General features: G+C 41.3%; 1 protein-coding gene across 1 annotated transcript in view; it reads right to left on the bottom strand.

Annotated features, from left to right (window-relative positions):
• The window catches only part of RNF115 (ring finger protein 115), an 81,356-nt gene that overhangs the window by 42,511 nt on the left and 18,604 nt on the right, over positions 1-20,241 (bottom strand). Inside the window, exon 2 of the mRNA XM_025375807.1 lies at positions 3,170-3,228. Coding sequence (XP_025231592.1) covers positions 3,170-3,228 — 59 coding nt within the window. The remainder of the gene's footprint in view (positions 1-3,169; positions 3,229-20,241) is intronic.

Below are 20,241 nucleotides of genomic sequence, written 5' to 3' on the forward strand. Positions count from 1 at the left end.
GCCATTCTTTATGCAATCATTCTCAAGCCTTATTCCATGATTAGAAACCATTTAATACCTCTATTAATTTCAGAAAACCACTTTTGTAAAAATCACTCCAAATGTATAACAAGCCCAAAAGTACTTGTACATCTATGCTAAATAAAGAGCTAACTGAACTACCACATACCATAAAAAACTAAGTTGAGTGGCTATGTATCCATTTGATTGCTCAAGCCCAGACAGGTTTCTAGGACTCTTCCTTCCTGCCTTTACTACACAGTTTCAGGGATTTAAATATCCTTGGTAATTGAAACTGCAACTCTTATCTTCTGGGGTTCTGCTCTCCCTGAAGCTACCTCACTGTTCGCTTTCCTTAAAATTCCTTTACATTTTAAGAGTAATAGAGCTAATCATAGAGAAGGGATAATAGAAAGTACCACGTTGTTCTGAGAAATGTTACAAAGCTTAAGAAAACTTACAGTGTGCTCCTCTACATGGAAGTTTAAGAGCAGATGGCGCCCATCATCTAATATTTACATGTGAGAACCTCCTCTTACTGGTTTTTACCCTTCCACTACTTACCACTGCAACTGCTAAATATTTAAATCAGCAAATACTTATGAACTTTATAGAAGGAAATACCATACTGCCTCTAAAACAAGGATTCTAAGAAAAAGATTTCTTCTTTCATGTAAAACACTAATCTCTTTCAAAACACACAGTCTGTATGAGTAAACTGCTACCAATAGCACCTATATAAGACAACCTATGATCTACAAAGACATATAAAAGAATTAAGAACAAAAACCACAGAATCCATAGTTCCCTGCTAGGCAAAGATTCATCCTATAGTTATTCATTCTCATTTATAACTGTATTTGCATAAAAGTACTATCTGCCTAAAGAAAACAGGGTTACTACTTGAAAACTTGGCAAAAAATAAGCCCATTAATCGTTCCCCCACAACCAATATATCCTTTATTTAGCACATGCAGAGCATAAGTGCCTGAAATAAGTATTTGATGCAATTATAATGGCACAAACAAAAAGCTATCCCAAGTTAGCATGCCATCCACACAAAACTGCTAATTTTGCAGTCATGCTAATCTTAAAGGTTTAGTGTTGGTATTGTACTATTTAAAACCAAGATGACATTTAACTGTATCAAAATAGATCCCATGCCACATATTGCCCCAGAAGCTCCAGCTTGTTTACACATATAATCACCAATCATTAGTAAAGTAAAACTAATAGTACATACTGTAAAATGTGTAGTTTTTCCTGGTTGTGGAAGGTACCTTCAAACTTTAGATTCTGCCAACAGTAACAGTAAAGGAATTACCTACTGCCATTAAAATCCCCAAAGTCACTCCAAGATTAAGATGCTTCAGATTACAGATTCTTTTTGACCAGTCAGTATTTCTTCAATTTTCAGACCAACGTTTAACCAAATAGCCCCAAAAGAACAAATGTGCCATTGTGTTTACCAAAAGAGGCCATCCTATCAATGCTATTTTAAAATTTATTAAAATTTTAGGTTAGGCCAGGTGCAGTGGCTCACACCTGTAATCCCAACACTTCGGGAGGCTGAGGCGGGCAGATCATGAGGTCAGGACTTCAAGACCAGCCTGGCAAACATGGTAAAACCCCATCTCTACTAAAAATACAAAAATTAGCCAAGCGTGGTGGCAGGTGCCTATAATCCCAGCTACTTGGGAAGCTGAGGCAGGAGAATCACTTGAACCTGGGAGGCAGAGGTTGCAGTGAGTCAAGATCGTGCCATTGCACTCCAGCCTGGGCAACAGAGTGAGTGAGACTCCGTCTCAAAAAAAAAAAAAAAAGATTTTAGGTTGGGCACAGTGGCTCATGCCTGTAATCCCACCACTTTGGGAGGCCAAGACAGACGAATCACTTGAGGCCAGGCATTCGAGATCAGCCCGGCCAACACAGCAAAACTCCGTCTCTACTAAAAATACAAAACAAATTAGCAGGGCACAGTGGCGCACACCTGTAGTACCAGCTACTGGGCAGACTGAGGCCCAAGAAACGTTTGAACCCGGGAGGGAGAGGTTGCAGTGAGCCGAGATCGAACCACTGCACTTCAGCCTGGCAACAGAGCAAGACTCTGTCTCAAAAAAAAAAAACAAAAAACAAAAAAAAACAAGAAAACACATTTTATAGTTTTGTTCACATAAACAAAAAAATAATATGTAAGTCACTTCCAGAAATATTTCCCCTTTTTATCAGCTGTATACCTTTACTAAGGCCAATAAGAACAAATTCCAAGCACTGCAAATCCATATATTAATATTACACTGGAAAGATGGCCTAAGTTTGACAGCAACAATCTTTTTTTTTTCTTTTTTTTGAGACACAGTTTCGCTCTTGTTGCCCAGGCTGGAGTCTTGGCTCACTGCAACCTCCGCCTCCCAGTTTCAAGTGATTCTCCTGCCTCAGCCTCTCAAGTAGCTGGGATTATAGGCACCTGCCACTATACCCGGCTAATTTTTGTATTTTTAGAGGAGATGGGATTTCACCATGTTGACCAGGCTACCAGGCTGGTCTCGAGCTCCTGACCTCAGGTGATCCACCTACCTCGACCTCTCAAAGTGTTGGGATTACAGGCATGAGCCACCACACTGGCCAAATAATCTTAATAAGAACAAGAGACTCAAGGCTTCCTCAAAGTAGAGGAACAAACAGCTTCCCTGACTAGAACAGCCTGTTTACCTGATTAGGTATCTATGTCAGAAGTCACTCCCTAACCCACCAAAGAGGTATAACAGCAGTTTACCTTCAGGCATCAGAGTGGTCACTAAAAACCAACTAATAATCTAAGATAAGCCCCCAAGTCTCAGCTAATAAATGAAAACTTACCAGATTTACTCTGACATGCGTACAGTTGTACATGGAATGCCACATACAATCAGAAGCAGTGCATAACACCACATCTGCTATCTTATTACTTTCCAAATTTTCCCATTTTTCTTTCTTTTTCCTCTCCCATTCTTCTGCCCTCTTTTGTGCAAGTTCATGCACTCACTGACACTTACTTTCTCTCTCTCTCTCATTCTCGCTCTCTCTGTAGAGTGTAAGTTATAAAACAAATTCAATTTACTCAGTCCATGCTGAGAGAAAATAGTTTTGATAATATAATGTCTGACTTATTCATGAGCTTGTACAATACCTGGAATCATCTGTCACTTCTTCAATAAAGCCTGATTCACATCTGGGACAAATATATTCCTATAAAAGAAAGGAAGAAACAAAAATTTTTCATTAGAAAGCTAAGTGAGATCTGTAGTTTCAGAATAACATGCAGTATACAAGCTGAGGCTCTGAAATGCGGTATGTACTTGCTGACTCAAGTAGTATTTTTTTTTCTTTTGTGATCTGTCACCCAGGCTGGACTGCAGTGGTATGATCATGGTTCACTGCAACCTCGATCTCCCAGGTTCAAGAGATCCTCCTGCCTCAGCCTTCAGAGTAGCTAGGACCACAGGCATATGCCAACATGCCTAATTTTTTTTTTTTTTTTGTAGAGGATGAGGTCTTGCTATGTTGCCCAAGCTGATATCAAACTCCTGAACGGATCTTCCTGCCTCAACCTCCCAAAGTGCTGGAATTACAGGCATAAGCCACTGAGCCCAGCCTAGTTTCCTCTTTTTTCTTTTTCTTTTCTTTTCTTTTTTTTTTTTTTGAGACAGAGTTTCATTTTTGTTGCCCAGGCTGGAGTGTGCAATGGCATGATCTCGGCTCACGGCAACCTCCACCTCCTGGGTTCCAATGATTCTCCTGCCTCAGCTTCCCAAGTAGCTGGGATTACAGGCATGCACAAACACGCTCGGCTAATTTTGTATTTTTAGTAGAGATGAGGTTTTTCCACGTTGGTCAGGCTAGTCTCGAACTCCTGACCTCAGCTGATCCACCTGCCTAGGCCTCCCAAAGTGGTCGGGTTACAGGCGTAAGCCACCATACTCAGCCTTCTTTTTTTTTTTTTGAGATGGAGTCTTGCTCTCTTGCCCAGGACCTCAGGAGCTAGAGTGCAATGCAATGGCATGATCTCGGCTCACTGCAACCTCCACCTCCTGGGTTCAAGTGATTCTCCTGCCTCAGCCTCCTGAGTAGCTGGGATTATAAGCTCCTGGCTAATTTTTGTATTTTCAGTAGAGACGGGGTTTCACCATGTCGGTCAGGCTGGTCTCAAACTCCTGACCTCAGGTGATCCACCCGCCTCGGCCTCCCAAAGTGCTGGGATTACAGGCATAAGCAACCACGCCCAGTCCAGTACCGGCCTAGTTTTTTCTATTATACTCTGGCAAATACAGAATTCCATAAAATATTTGAAGAATTGTTTCATAGCTACCTAAGTGGTTTCCACTGACAGCTGAAAGGTAGAGTGCCAAAGATTTTTTTCTTTATTTTAAAATTTAGGTTATTCATTTATTTTGAGACGGAGTTTCGCTCTTGTTGCCCAGACTGGAGTGCAATGGTGCGATCTTGGCTCACCACAACCTCCGCCTCCCGGGTTCAAGCGATTCTCCTGCCTCAGCCTTCCAAGTAGCTGGGATTACAGGCATGCACCACCACGCCCGGCTAATTTTGTATTTTTAGTAGAGACTAGAGACGGGGTTTCTCCATGTTGGTCAAGCTGGTCTTGAACTCCCGACCTCAGGTGATCCCCCCGCCTCAGCCTCCCAAGCGTGAGCCACTGCGCCCGGCCTATTTTTTTTTTTTTTAGACGGAGTTTTGCTCTTGTTGCCCAGGCTGGAGTGCAATGGCATGGTCTTAGCTCACTGCCATCTCTCCCTCCCAGGTTCAAGCCATTCTCCTGCCTCAGCCTCCCAAGTAGCTGGGATTATAGGCACCTGCCACCATGCCAAGCTAATTTTGTATTTTTAGTAGAGACGGGGTTCTACCATGTTGGTCAGGCTGGTCTCGAACTCCTAACCTCAGGTGATCTGCCCACCTTGGCCTCCTAAAGTGGTGGGATTACAGGCGTAAGCCACCACGCCTGGCCTAAAATCTAGTTTTTTTTTTTAATTAGAATGAATTCATCGTCTAATTTTCTCTTCAAATCTAACAAAAAAAGCTCCACTATATATATATATATATATATATATCTCAAAGCAGTAAAATATTATGATAATGACAGGTATAGAAACCACTACTTTTAGGCTGGGCGTGGTGGCTCACACCTGTAATCCTAACACTTTGGGAGGCCAAGGTGGGCGGATCACTTGAGGTCAGGAGTTCAAGACCACCCTGGCCATCAGGGTGAAATTCCATCTCTACTAAAAATGTAAAATTAGCTGGGGTGTGGTGGCGTGTGCCTGTAGTTCCAGTTACTTGGAAGGCTGAGGCAGGAAAACTTCCTGAACCCAGGAGGCAGAGGTTACAGTGAGACCAGATAGTGCTGTTGCACTCCAGCCTGGGCGACAGATTCAGACTCTGTCTCAAAAAAAAAAGGTAAGAAACTGCTACTTTTTACTACGTAAAGAAAGAGACTGCTACTTTTTACTATACATACAACAGACATAAAACTGGGCCGGGCATGGTGGCTCATGCCTGGAATCCCAGCACTTTGGGAGGCCAGGCAGGTGGATCATCTGAGGTCGGGAATTTGAGATCAGCCTAACCAACATGGAGAAACTCCATCTCTACTTAAAAAAAAAAAAAAAAGGCCGGGCGCGGTGGCTCAGGCCTGTAATCCCAGCACTTTGGGAGGCCGAGACGGGCGGATCACGAGGTCAGGAGATCGAGACCATCCTGGCTAACCCGGTGAAACCCCGTCTCTACTAAAAAAAAATACAAAAAACTAGCTGGGCGAGGTGGTGGGTGCCTGTAGTCCCAGCTACTCGGGAGGCTGAGGCAGGAGAATGGCGTAAACCCGGGAGGCGGAGCTTGCAGTGAGCTGAGATCCGGTCACTGCACTCCAGCCTGGGCGACAGAGCGAGACTCCGTCTCAAAAAAAAAAAAAAAAAAATTACAAAATTAGCCGTGGTGGCACATGCCTGTAATCCCAGCTATTCAGGAGGCTAAGGCAGGACAATCGCTTGAACCTGGGAGGTGGAGGTTGCAGTGAGCCAAGATTGCACCATTGCACTCCAGCCTGGGCAACAAAAGCTAAACTCCACCTCAAAAAAGAAAAAAAAGAGAGAGAGACATAAACTGAGTAACAGCATAAATCAATTTGTAGACTAGGAACAATGAAGCGGTACAATATTTCTATTCTAATCTATCTTCTGTTTATCAATGATTCCAAATAAAACCTAACATTCTCAAATACCCTACAGAAATGACAATTCAAATAACCAAAACAATTCCATTAAGTCAATTTCTATTTCCTTCAATAATAAATCTTTCTTTTAAATAGTATCAAGCGTTGGGGATAAGAATACACTTTAGACACTACCTTACAATAATTTTTTAAAGTATATTTTAACTACCTATGAAAATAGATCTGGGAAACATTTTTTTTTTAACCTCATCCTGGACTCCAAAGGCACAGGAAAGACATTTTCAACCATTTTCTTTCTTATTTATTTATTTATTTATTTTTGAGACAGGATCTCACTCTGTTGCCCAGGCTGGAGTGCAGTGGCACAATTTTGGCTCACTGCAGCCTTGACTTCCACGGCTCAGGCAATCCTCCTGGTCTCAGCTGGGACCACAGGCACACACCATGGCCAGCTATTTGTATTTTTGGCAGAGATAAGGTCTCGCCACGTTGCCCAGGCTGGTCTGGAAGAACTCCTGAGCTCAAGCAATCTGTCCACCTTGGCCTCCCAAAGTGCTGGAATTACAGGCATGAGATACTGTGCCCAGTTCAGCTATTTTCTTATGCCCTATAGTTTCTGAACCCAAAATTTTGTTTTACCCGAAGATGATGTAAGCTGCATTTGACTCTTCAAAGAAAGACAGGATGGCAATTCAAACACTCAAATGCTTTTTTTCTAAAGAGATGGGGTCTCATTCTGTCACCAAGAGTGGTGTGCAGCGGCACAATCACAGCTCATGGCAGCCTCAAACTCCTGTGCTCAAGTGATCCTCCCAAAGTGCTGGGATTACAGGCATAACCCACCATGCCTGGCCCTCAAATGCTTTTTAAAAAGGAAAAAAAAAAAAAAATCCCTCATGTCAAAAAGATTAGTTTCTTGAGGAGACAGTCAAACCAAGAAACAGCGAATCTAATACAATAATTGCTATAATCAACGAACACTGGAAACAGAAACAAATACAGAGTTTGCCTGGGAGAACTAGGGAAAGCTCTGACTGAAACACACACCTAAAATAATTTGTCCAATGAAAAAGGAAATAATAGGTTTAGGACCATGATGATCGAAAACAGCATGCATGGAGGTTGGGAGTGGTATGAATGTGGATATGCAGACAGGCAGATGGGGTCAGAATGTAGCAAACTTTAGATAACTATTAATATCAACTTTACCTTCAGGATCAGAAACTCAACCTTTTTTCCCCACTACACACATGAAGGATGAGACACATTCACAACAGGCATACTGTAAACTACTCCAGAAATAAAGTAATCTGAGGACCACATAAATCCCTGAGTCCTCCTCTACTCCTTCATCTGCTACCCTCCCAGAAAGCTGCAACTCCCTCCCTTGCTCTCCCATTAAGAAAACTTATCTGGTCAGGCGTGGTGGCTCACACCTACAATCCTAACACTTTGGGAGGCTGAGGCGGGAGGATTGCTAGAGCTCAGGAGTTTGAGACCAGCCTGGGCAACATAGTGAGACCTCGTCTCTACAAAAATTTAAAAATTAGCCAGGCATGATGGCACATGCCTGTAGTCCCAGCTACTTGGGAAGCTGAGGCCAAAGGATCGCTTGAGCCCAGGAGGTTGAGGCTGCAGTGAGCTGTGATGGCACAACTGCACTATAGTCTGGGTGAGAGTGAGACCCTGTATCAAAAAAAAAAAATATATATATATATATACACACACATACACACACACACACACATATACACATATACACATACATACACGAGTGTATCTGAATGCCGAATGCAAATGAGACTGACTTTGGAAAGCTAACCTTATCTATTCTAATGTCTAAGATTAAATTCAAAAAAAGAGTCAATAGTAAAATGAAATCACAGTGCTAGGCCCTCTTTCTTCTCTCTCCCTCTCTCACTCATTCCTATTGCTTTAAATATCTCTATATGCCAACTCCCCCCAAATGTATATCTCTATCCCAGGCCAGTCTTCTGAATTCCAGACTCACTCACTCTTATATGTATGCTCTCTCACACGCTTTTTCTCTCTTACACACACACCCCAACTCGAGACGTGGCACACCAGTTTGCTCATACTAGAAACCCAGGGGTCATTCCTAACGCCTCTCTTTCACCTCCCACCATCAAATCCTGGTGCTCCAAACACAAACACATTTCCCAAATCTACATACTCCTTGTGCCGCTGCCTCTACCTTAACCCAAGCCAGTACTGGCTCTGAGCACTAAATATCTTCCCCTCTTTTTCCTTTTTCTTTTTGAGATGAAGTGTCGCTCTGTCACTCAGGCTGGAGTGCAGTGGCACCATCTTGGCTCACTGCAATCTTCGCCTCCTGGGTTCAAGCAATTCTCCCACCTTAGCCTCCAGAGTGGCTGGGATTACAGGCATGTGTCACTACACCCGGCTAATTTTTGTATTTTTAATAGAGACGGTGTTTCGCCACGTTGGCCAGGCTAGTCTCGAACTCCTGACCTCAAGTGATCTGCCTGCCTCAGCCTCTCAAAGCGCTGGAATTACAGGCCTGGACCACCACGCCCAGCCTGAGTATCTTCCCTCTTAAGTCGTGTCCTGCTTCTCATTTAGTCCTTTCCGATCTAAAATCAAAAAAGAACCATCTTTTTTAAAGCATAAAACAGACCACGTCATTACCCCGCTTAAAATCTTTCAATTATTTACAAAAACACTTAAAATTAAATTCTTTAACACGATTTACAGGGCTGGTCTGTGCTCAACTTGACAATCTCATTCTAGACTACCCACCTCTCCCCTCCCTCAGTGTGTTCTAGCCACAAACTAGCCTTCTTTTGATTCTTCGAACTCATCAAGCTCAGCATTGCCCAAAAGCTTCCTGTAACTAGAACACTATTTCCCTAACTTTCTGTATGGCAAGGGGCGTCTAATTTCTTTTTTTTTTTTTTTTTTTTTGGAGACAGAGTCTCACTCTGTCGCCCAGACTGGAGTGTAGTGGTGTCATCTCGGATGGGGATCACATGAAGTCCCCACTTCACATGGTCCCAGTCACGGCTCTGTGTCCGGAATGTATTCCTTCCGGTGGGTTCTTGGTCTCACTGACTTCAAGAATGAAGCCGCGGACCCTCGCTGTGAGTGTTACACTTCTTAAAGATGGTGTGTCTGGAGTTTGTTCCTTCAGATGTTCAGATGTGTCCAGCGTTTATTCCTTCCGGTTGGTTCGTGGTCTCGCAGACTTCAGGAGTGAAGTCGCAGACCTTCGCAGGAAGTGTCACGGCTCTTAAAGGTTGCGCCTCTGGAGTTGTTCCTCCCGGTGGATTCGTGAGTTCGCTGGCTTCAGGAATGAAGCCACAGACCCTCCAGGTGAGTGTTTCAGCTCATAAAGGTAGTGCGGCCCCAAAGAGTGAGCAGCAACAAGATTTACTGCCAGGAGCGAAAGAACAAACCTTCCACTACTTGAAAGGCGACCCGAGCGCGTTGCTGCACTGGGCTGAGGATGGCCCGCTTTTATTCCCTTATTTGTCCCCATCCACATCCCGCTTGATTGGTTCATTTTACAGATCGCTGATTGGTCCATTTTATAGAGTGCTGATTGGTACCTTTCTACAGAGTGTTGATTGGTGTGTTTACAATCCTTTAGCTAGATACAGAGCTGCTGACTGGTGCATTTACAATGCTTTCGCTAGACACAAAAGTCCTCCAAGTCCCCACCCAATCCAGAAGCTCAGCTGGCTTCGCCTCCTCAGTTCTAGGAACCAGGCTGTCAACCACTATAGCTCCTTCACAGGAACATGACACTTCAGAGATATAAATCAAACTGTAGAAGTGCTCTATGGTTCTTCCTGTCATTTGGAAGTGACAAGTACTCCTTCCATTTATAAGCAACAATCAAAGCTTTCTCAATAGTTATATTTTGATTTCAGGGAAGAAAAGCCAAAACTCTTCCCAAATGCTCTGTTAATTACTCTTGATAAAAGTAGCTAATTATAAAATAAACATCACAGCCTGGACTATCCTCCTGCAATCAACATTACAGAAACAACAGAGAACTTTTTAGAATATACAAGATCTTCATTCTCTAATTATCAAAGTAAAAAATGCACATTTGTATCTTACATACTTTAGTAGTCTGATTTCAGAACAAAGTCTGGTCTCAGAAAACTATTTCACTTCCATTTCTTTAATCTGCCTCTTAGATACTTGGAAACCCCAAAATGACACTCTAAAGATACTGTATTTCCTGTTTCTAGATTTTCCTTATAAAGGCTTCATATCACTCCACTTACTAGTACCACTTTTCTTCTGGATTCACACAAGTCACTAGCTTTCCCATGATTTCCAGCTATGTTAAGGGTCCACCCCTTCACTCTAAGAGCTCAAAAACTCTATCAATTGCTTCAAACTAATCAACAGACAAGGCGTTAGATGAGGACAGAAATGAAATAAGATTGGTTATAAGCTGATAATTGTTGAAACTGTATACATATAGATTCATTATATTATTCTGTCCACACATTTTGTGGTAGAAAATACATGAAAATTTGCCATCTTAACCTTTTTTTTTTTTTTTTTTCTGAGACAGGGTCTCCCTCTGTCACCCAAGCTGGAGCGCAGAGGCATCATCTCAACTCATTGTAACTTCTGCTTCCTGAGACTACAGGTGCATGCCACTGCACCCGGCTAATTTTTGTATTTTTTGTAGACATGAGGTTTCACCATGTTGCCCAGGCTGGTCTTGAACTCCTAAGCTCAAGCAATCTGCCTGCCTCAGCCTCCCAAAATACTGGGATTACAGGCATGAGCCACCACACTCGGTCCACATTAACCATTTTTAAGTGTAACAGAAGTGTTAAGTATATTCACATTGCTGTGAAACATCTCCAGAATCTTCTCATCTTGCAAAACTGAAACTCTATACCCATTAAACAACAACAACCCATTTCTCCCCTTCATTCCCTGGTAACCACCATTCTACCTCTGTTTCTATGAATTTGTAATTTTTGATACTGACACCAACAACCCAACTGTCCCACAGAACTGATGATTATAGTTTCTTTTGAAAAAAATAGAAATTGACTCTCCCAGTCTTAAAACGTGAAAAACTTACATTTGTCTTATCTGAGTTCCTTTCTCAGGAAACCATCAGGTCTCCCAGATATATCAAGGAACTGAAACTTACCAGATCGCTGCATCTAAATAATGAAACCTCAGACCCCTCAACACATCATGACTGCCTAAGTGACCTCCTGCTTCCTGCTGACCAACTTCTCTTCCTTATCTCTCCCTAATTCCTGTTTTCCTCATGTAGTTACAGCTCTTCCCTGCTATATAAGCCCTTAATTTTAGTCAGCCTGGGAGATGGATTTGAGACTGAGTTCCTGTCTCCTCAGCTACAGCACCCAATTAAAACCTCCTTCCCTGGCAATACTCATTGTCTCAGTGACTGGCTTTCTGTGCAGCAAGCAGCATGACCTAGAATACACCCCTGGTGTTTCAGTAATAATACCTAATATAAGTGAAAGCATACAGTATTTGTCTTTTTTTGACTGATTTATTTCACTTAATATCCTCAAGGTTCACCCACATTGCAGCATGTGACAGATTTCCTTTTTAAGGCTAAATAATATTCCATTGTGTGTATATACCATATTTTATTTATTCATCAAGGACATCTGGGTTGTTTTCACCTCACAGCTATCCTGAATGTACTGCTATTAGCATAGGTGTGAAAATATCTCTGAGGCCCTGCATTGAATACTTCTAGATACATACACAGAAGTGAGTTTGCTGGATTACATAGTAATTCTATTTTTAATTATTTGAGGAACTGCCATGCTGATTTCCATCACAGTTGCACCATTTTACAGTCCCACTAACAGTGCACAAGAATGGTTCCAATTTCTCGTAATCTTCACTAACACTCATAATTCCCTGTTTGTTTTTTAATAGAAGGCATCCTAATGGGTGTGAGGTGATATCTCATTGTGGTTTTGATCTCTCTGATGATTAGTGATGTTGATCTCTCTGATGATTAGTGATGTTGAACATCTTTTCAAATGCGTCTTGACCACTGGTTTATTATCTTTGGAGAAATGACTATTCAAGTCATTTGCCTATTTTTTAATCTGTATATTTGATCTTTTGTTGTTGAGTTGTTGTTCTTTCTACTTTCTGGACATTAATACTTTAACAGATACACAATTTACAAACATTTTCTCCCATTCCACAGGTTGCCTTTTCAAGTTGATTGTGTTCATTGATGCACCACAGTTTTTAAGTTTTATACAGTCCCATTTGTCTATTTTTGCTTTTGTTGCCTGTGCTTATGGTGTCATATGCAAGAAATCACTGTCAAATCCAAAATCATAAAGCCTTTCCCCTAAGTTTTCTTTTAGGAGCTTTACAGTTTTAGGTCTTATGTTTAGGTCCTTAATCCACTTTGGGTTAATTTTTATATATAGCGTAAAATATGAGTCCAACTTTTTGTTTTGCATGTGGAAGTCCAGTTTTCCCAACACTATTTGTTGAAGAGACTGTCCTTGCTCCACAGAGTGGTCCTGGCACCCCTGTCCAAGATCATCTGACCACATATGCAAGGGTTTATTTCTGGAGTCTCTATTCCATTGTCTATATGTCTGTTGTTATGCCAGTACCACACCAGTTTTATTACCGTAGCTTAGTAATATATTTTGAAATCAGAAAGTTTGAGTCCTCCAGCTTTGTTCTTCTTTTTCAAAACTGTTTTGCCTATTAGCGGTACCTTGAGATTCCAAATTAATTTTGGGATGAAACTTTTATTTGCAAAAAAAAATGCTGTTGGGATTTTGATAGGTATTCTGTTGAATCTGTAGATTGCTGTGGGCAGAATTCATATCCTAACAATATTAAGTCTTCCAATCCATGAACACAGGTTGTCTTTCTATTTATCTGTAAGCTCTTTAATTCTTTTCAGCAGTATTTATGTTTTGTTTTTCGTTTTTTTTGAGACGGAGTCTCGCTCTGCCACCCAAGCTGGTAGTGCAGTGGCGCGATCTCGGCTCACTGCAAGCTCTGCCTCCCAGGTTCACGCCATTCTCCTGCCTCAGCCTCCCGAGTAGCTGGGACTACAAGTGCCTGCCATCATGCCCAAGCTAATTTTTGTATTTTTAGTAAAGACGGGGTTTCACCATGTTGGCCAGGATGTTCTCAATCTCCTGACCTCGTGATCCGCCTGCCTCGGCCTCCCAAAGTGCTGGGATTACAGGCATGAGCCACTGCGGCCGGCCTCAGGGTTTTCAACAAATAAAATCATATCATCTGTGAACAAAGATAATTTTACTTCTTCCTTTCTAATTTGGGTGATTTTAAGTTCTTTTTCTTGCCTAAATTGGCTCTGGTCAGGACTCTTAATACTATGTTGAAATAGTGGTGGCAAGAATGGGCATCTTTGCCATGTTCCTGATATTAGGGGGAAAGCTTTCGGTCTTTTACCACTGAATAAGATGTTCACTGTGGGCTTTTTTTTTTTGTCGGGTAGGGGGGTAGGTGAGGGTGGGAAGGGTCTTGCTCTGTTGCCCAGACTGAAATGCAGTGGTACAATCTTGGCTGACTGCAGGCTCAACCAATCCTCCCACCAAAGCCTCCCAAGTAGCTAGGACTATAGGCGTACATCACCATGCCTGACTAATTGTGTTTATTTTTTGCAGAGATTAGGTCTCACTTTGTTGCCCAGGCTGGTCTCAAACTCCTGGACTCAAGCAATCCTCCCACCTTGGCCTCCCAGAGTGCTGGAATTACAGGCATAAGCCAACACGCCCAGGCCACTGTGGGCTTTTCATAAATGCACTTTGATATGCTGAGTTTCCTTCTATTCCTAGTTTGTTGAGTGTTTTTATCATGAAAGGGTGCTGGATCTGTCAAATGCTTTTTCTGCATCAATTGCGATGATCATACAGTTTTTTGTCCTTTATTCTGTTAATGTGGTATTCTCTTTACTTTGATGTGTTTGAAATTTTCCATGATAAAGTTTGTTTTGTTGTTAAGTTACAACAGTCTGAGAAACGTAGTTGGGTCAAGAAACAGTTAACCAAACCATATACTGAGCAAACTTGTGGCCATTTAAAGTAGAAGATCAGAAGTAATTTGTTACGTTAGAATTAAGGGGGGAAGTCTACCTATATTTACCAAACACATTTTGTGCTTGACACTGTGCTATTCCACTTAACCACTCTGTGAGGTAAATATTGTTACTGCTATTTTACAGACAAAAAAATGAAGGAAAAAATTGTTTGTGCCCAGATGACCTTCCAGAGACAGCCCCAATAAGATCTCTCAGCCCATATATTCTTCTGCAATGTGACCTTCCCACTCCCTTTAAAGACATGGAGTCTATTTCTCAAGCCCCTTGAATCTGGGAGGCCCTGTGACTTCTTTGATACAATACTGTGCCAGTTCCAAAGCCCTTAACTGCCTGGCAACTTCTACTTCCTAACTCTTGGAACCCTGAGCAGCCACATAAGTTTAGGCTACTCTGATGGATAGACAGGCCATCTCAAAGAGCACAGAGACATCAGACAAGTAAAAGGAAAAAACCATCTTAGATCCAGCCTAGGGCAGAGTCTTCAGATGGCCCCATCTCCAGGTACCATCTGACCACAACCACATGAAAGACCTTAAGGGGAGAAGTGTCCAGTTGAACCCTGTCAATCCACAGAAACGTGAGAGATAATAATAAGTTATTGTGTTAAGCCACTACATTTTGGATAGGCTTGTTAGGCAATAATAGAAAACCAGAACATAGCCCAAGGGATGAAAAGGAGCTTTAGGCCGGACATGGTGGCTCACGCCTATAATCCCAGCCCTTTGGGAGGTTGAGGCAGGCAGATCACAAGATCAGGAGATTGAGAACATCCTGGCTAACACGGTGAAACCCCATCTCTACTAAAAATACATAAAAATTAACTGGGCGTGGTGGTGGGAGCCTGTAGTCCCAGCTACTAGAGAGGCTGAGGCAGGAGAGTAACGTGAATCCGGGAGGTGGCGCTTTCAGTGAGCCAAGATTGCGCCACTGCACTCCAGCCTGGGCACAGCGCAGAGTGCAGAGCGAGACTCCATCTCAAAAAAAAAAAAAAAAAAAAAAAAAGAAAGAAAAGAAAAGGAGCTTTAAACCTTGGTCTTTCTTGAATCCAAAATTCCATCTTCTTTTCATTACACCATGTTGATTGAAAATAACTATGCTTTTAAAAGGCCAGGCACAGTGTCTCACGCCTATAATCTCAGCACTTTGGAAGGCCAAGGAGGGAGGATCACTTGAGGCCAGGAATCTGAGGCCGGCCCAACATGGCAAAACCCCGTCTCTACTAAAAATACAAAAATTAGCCAGGCATGTTGGCACACGCCTGTAATCCCAGCTACTCTGAAGGCTGAGGCAGGAGAATTGCTTGAACTCAGGAGGCAGAGGTTGCCGTGAGCGAAAGAGTGAGACTCCATGTCAAAAAAAAAAAAAAAAGAAAAAGAAAAGAAAAGAACTATGCTTTTAAAGGAACACTAAATCAAGAATAATAATGAATCAAATGCCAGTTATATGTCAGGCACTATGGAAATCTATCCTACACTCACATATTAATACGTCAAGTCTTCACAACAAACCTCCCCCCAAAATATTTCCAATGTATATAGTCAAAAAATCTTACTCCTCAAAATTCAGTAACTAATTTCTTTCTTTTTTTTAAAACTGAGACAGGGTCTCACTCTGTTGCCCAGGCTGGAGTGCAATGGCACGATCTCGGCTCACTGCAACCTCTGCCTCCCAGGCTCCAGAAATTCTCCCACCTCAGGCCCCAAGTAGCTGGGACTACAGGCATGTACCACTACACCCAGCTAACTTTTGTAATTTTTTGTAGAGATGTTTTGCCATGTTGCCCAAGCTAGTCTCGAACTCCTGAGCTCAAGCAATCCTCCCATGTCAGCCTCCCAAAGTGCTGGGATTACAGGCGAGAGCCACCACGCCCGGCCGAGTCATTTCTATCATCCCATCTGTAAAAGAAAAGCATAACAAAAAACCTAAGTTACTTACCTAGAATCATTGGAAACAGGAACCCAACTGTTTCCAGCAAACTAAGTTGCTCTCCCCCTAGGATCTAAAAGATTACTGTAAACAACTCTAGTGAAGATACTCAGTAGCAGGTTCTGAATCAAGAACAACTCCTTAAGCATAGCTTAGTCCTGATGCTGACCCACATAAAAGAACAGGCCGGCCCAGCGCAGTGGCTCACGCCTGTAATCCCAGCACTCTGGGAGGCCGAGGCGGGAGGATCACGGGGTCAGGCAATCGAGACCATCCTGGCTAACACGGTGAAACCCCTTCTCTACTAAAAATACAAAAAAAAAAATTAGCCAAGCATGGTGGCAGGCGCCTGTAGTCCCAGCTACTCGGGAGGCTGGGGCAGGAGAATGGCGTGAACCTGGGAGGCGGAGCTTGCAGTGAGCCGAGATGGCACCACTGCACTCCAGCCTGGGCGACAGAGCAAGACTCTGTCTCAACAAAAAACAACAACAACAAAAAGAACAGGCCAAGAGGACACAAAGCACTAGAAATATAGGAAGGAAAGGGAAAGGGTGGTTTTAATGCATTATTTTCTTTTGCCTCCAGTATTTCAAAGGATTAGTTATCACAATATGTGACATCTTAGAGGACAAGGAGCTACAAATTCAGACCTATTTATATCAGGTCACATAATGTAAAATTTACATATTCTTGAACCCTACACAAGTTTGTATCCAATACATATTCAGTGCATCAAATGTAATATAAAGACTTACTACTTATTTCCTAATTTCACAGCTATGTTTTTCTACCTCTTCATTATCAACTCAAAGTGTTTGTTTTATCTAAAACAGAAGTTCCAATGGTGATTAAAGTGTCAAAACAAAAAAAAAGTCCATTTTCTGTCTAGTCTGACAGTTACAATATTGTTAGACACATTCTATTGTTCATATTCTCTTTGAGTATCGCATGGCAAGACAGTCAGAAATTCCTAATTAGAAGAATTAAGAACACAAAATTTTTGCTACACATCACAGCTTCTAGGCCAGTACCCAAAATACTTTTAATCTGATGCTAAGTCTCATCACTAGGTCAAAGACCCTGCTTTTTTCTAGAGACTGGTTCCCTTTTCAAGCCAGGTTATACGTCCTCCTCCCTTTTCAAAACCATCAAATGAACCCCAAAATAAAGACAACAGAACTTCTGAGTTCTGTTCCCAGTGCCACCATTATCTCAAGGTCTCTGTGAATATCTGTTTCTAAAGTACAAATACTGTCCTCACTGACTTCTTTCTCTCACCTCTCCTTCAAGAAAATAAGGAAGACATACCTCTTATTCATTACAAGAAAGAGAAAGTTTCCAGTCTAAACATTTTGAAATTAGTTCTCTGAGCTCAAGGAGTTGTAAGCAATTGTTCTCTTGGCTATTAATAAGGAAAAGCAGTTTACTAAAAGGGAAAACAACAGGCCACAGTTTCAGTGTTACACAAGGATACCTATACAATTTAAATACTGTTTGAAGAGCTGTGATTCAGTTCCAGGCCAATAAAACTACCTTGATTTATTTATGGTCTCACCCCTAAGAATAGTAACATTCACATTCACAACCTTTATCTTTTTTTTTTTTTTTTTGAGACGGAGTCTCACTCTATTGCCCAGGCTGGAATGCAGTGGCGCGATCTCAGTTCACTGCAACCTCCGCCTCCCAGGCTGAAGCAATTCTCCCACCTCAGCTTCCCAGTAGGTGGGAATACAGGTGCCCACCATCATGCCCAGCTAATTTTTATATTTTTAGTAGACCAATGGGTTTCACCACATTGGCCAGGCTGGTGTTGAAATCCTGACCTCAAATGATCCACCTGCCTCAGCCTCCCAAAGTGTTGGGATTACAGGCGTGAGCCAGCGCACCCAGACACCTTTATCATTTTGTTCCTTAATTCAGGCCATGATTGAACACTGACATTACAGATTCCAAACAGGAGCGCATAATCAACCAAGCTTCTTTAGCTCATTGTGTACCAAAGCAGAAAATCAGGTCACAAGACAAAGTGTTACTTGATACAAGCTTGATCAGATAGTCAAGAAGCCAAATTTTCTATGGAAAAAACACACGAGACTACAAGAATTACCAGAGAAAACGTTAACCTCAGACAACATAATATAGCAGAAAAGATTTATAGTGTTTTTGGCTTGCTCACACTAAAGGCAGCAAGAAAGGAAACAACCCAGTGGCATAAATATAAAATGATAAATTGAGCCAAAAAGTATAGATGATTAGCTCTGATGTGTACCACAATCGTTTAGAAAATGTATTTTCTTGCTTTTAGCTTAGGCTGACAGAATCTTCTTTCACAAAGTGACAACATTCATTCACTTAGCAAAAATTCTAAGCTGTATATTCCAAGCATTATGTAGAAAGAAAAATAACCTAGAATTAAAAGTCACTAAAATCACCTACAAAGTGTATGCTCTGATAAAATCATACTTCCCTTAACCATATTCTAGTAGTTAGGGAAGTCAAAAGGCATATAAAATGAACTTCTGAATATCCTAGTCTTAGGTACTTAGCCTTGAAATGAGAACTGAGCAATGCTTCACAACAGCGTAAGTGGTTAGAGTAATGAATGTGAAGCGAAAACAAAGCTGGACTGGTAATCATTTCAACTACGTATGTGCACTTCAAAACATCATGTTGTCTATCTTAAATGCATGCATGCATGCACACACACACACACACACACAATTGGACTGGAAACACAGAATAACCAACTAGTTGTGTGATATTGGGTAGCTCACTTCATCTAAATGAGATAGTACCTGGAATATACTAAATTCTCAACCAACTGTAGGTTCTAATAAATTATTCTGAGTGATTTGGATATGGAATATTTCTCAAACCATGTTTCACAAGATATTAACCAGTGGTTAAGGGGGGGAAAAAACTAGATTTAGAAAAGCCTGAACTAAATATCAAACATGCTGCTTTAATGAATGATTTTTCAGAACCATTAATATGCCATTCTGTGTCACAAAAGGGGAAGTGGAGGGATGGAGATAGGGAAACAATTTGGTATGCAATATTTTACCATAATTCTGAACTCCTATTAAATCTCCTGGCACACAGTTTGAGAAACACTGATCTAGACTACTGATTCCCACACTTTTGGTTCCCATAAAGCAGTTCGATTTTTAAATTAAAAAATTGGAAACTCGCACACATTGCCAGCTTTTTTATTTTGCCAAGTATAAATATTTTTTTTAAATAACCATCTACTATCACCATCATTTCATTTTAAAAAGTACTATTTTACCATGTACCCACAGAGCAATCAGAGCTTCTGACTGAGAACTCTTAATCAAAATAAAAGTAGTACTTGGAATTCTAGCACTGACTTTCCAACAATGATATAAGAGAACTTCACAAGTATGACCTAATTCAATTCACGGCAGGAACATTCAGGTCAGGAAAGATCACATACAAACTGGTTGTTAACAGTAGCCACTGACTATTGGATTAAGAAATCAATTAGTTAACTGAATAGAACTTTAAGAACAAAAGCAACGTAAATGCAACCTCAAAGCAAAACAAAGAATATTCATAAAACAGTTCTTAAAAAAAAAATTATCCCAGGCCAAGTTTACCTGGTACTGAATCCCAAGTCTTCAAAAAAAAAAGTTTTAATTTATTTAGTCAACATTATCAGCATTATTGCTTTGTTTGATTTATAAAAGGAAAACTTTGACATTGCTTTGCATTATGTCCTCCATCCTAACATTTTCAAGACTGTTCATCATTATAAGATAAAATATGTACTAATAGTTTATAACTCATGAAGCAGATTATTTCAGGGGTAAAATCTAAATCCTAGTATGTTAGTGGCTACCACATGATCTATGTGGAAAAACTACAGAAGAAAATTTCCTTACAAAAAATCCAAAAATACTCCAAAGCTCAAATCACTAAACCGTAGCTAGCAGGAATAAACACAACTATCTCATTTTAC

This window comes from Theropithecus gelada, chromosome 1 (assembly GCF_003255815.1).
Source record: "Theropithecus gelada isolate Dixy chromosome 1, Tgel_1.0, whole genome shotgun sequence".
Taxonomy (NCBI): Eukaryota; Metazoa; Chordata; class Mammalia; order Primates; family Cercopithecidae; genus Theropithecus; species Theropithecus gelada.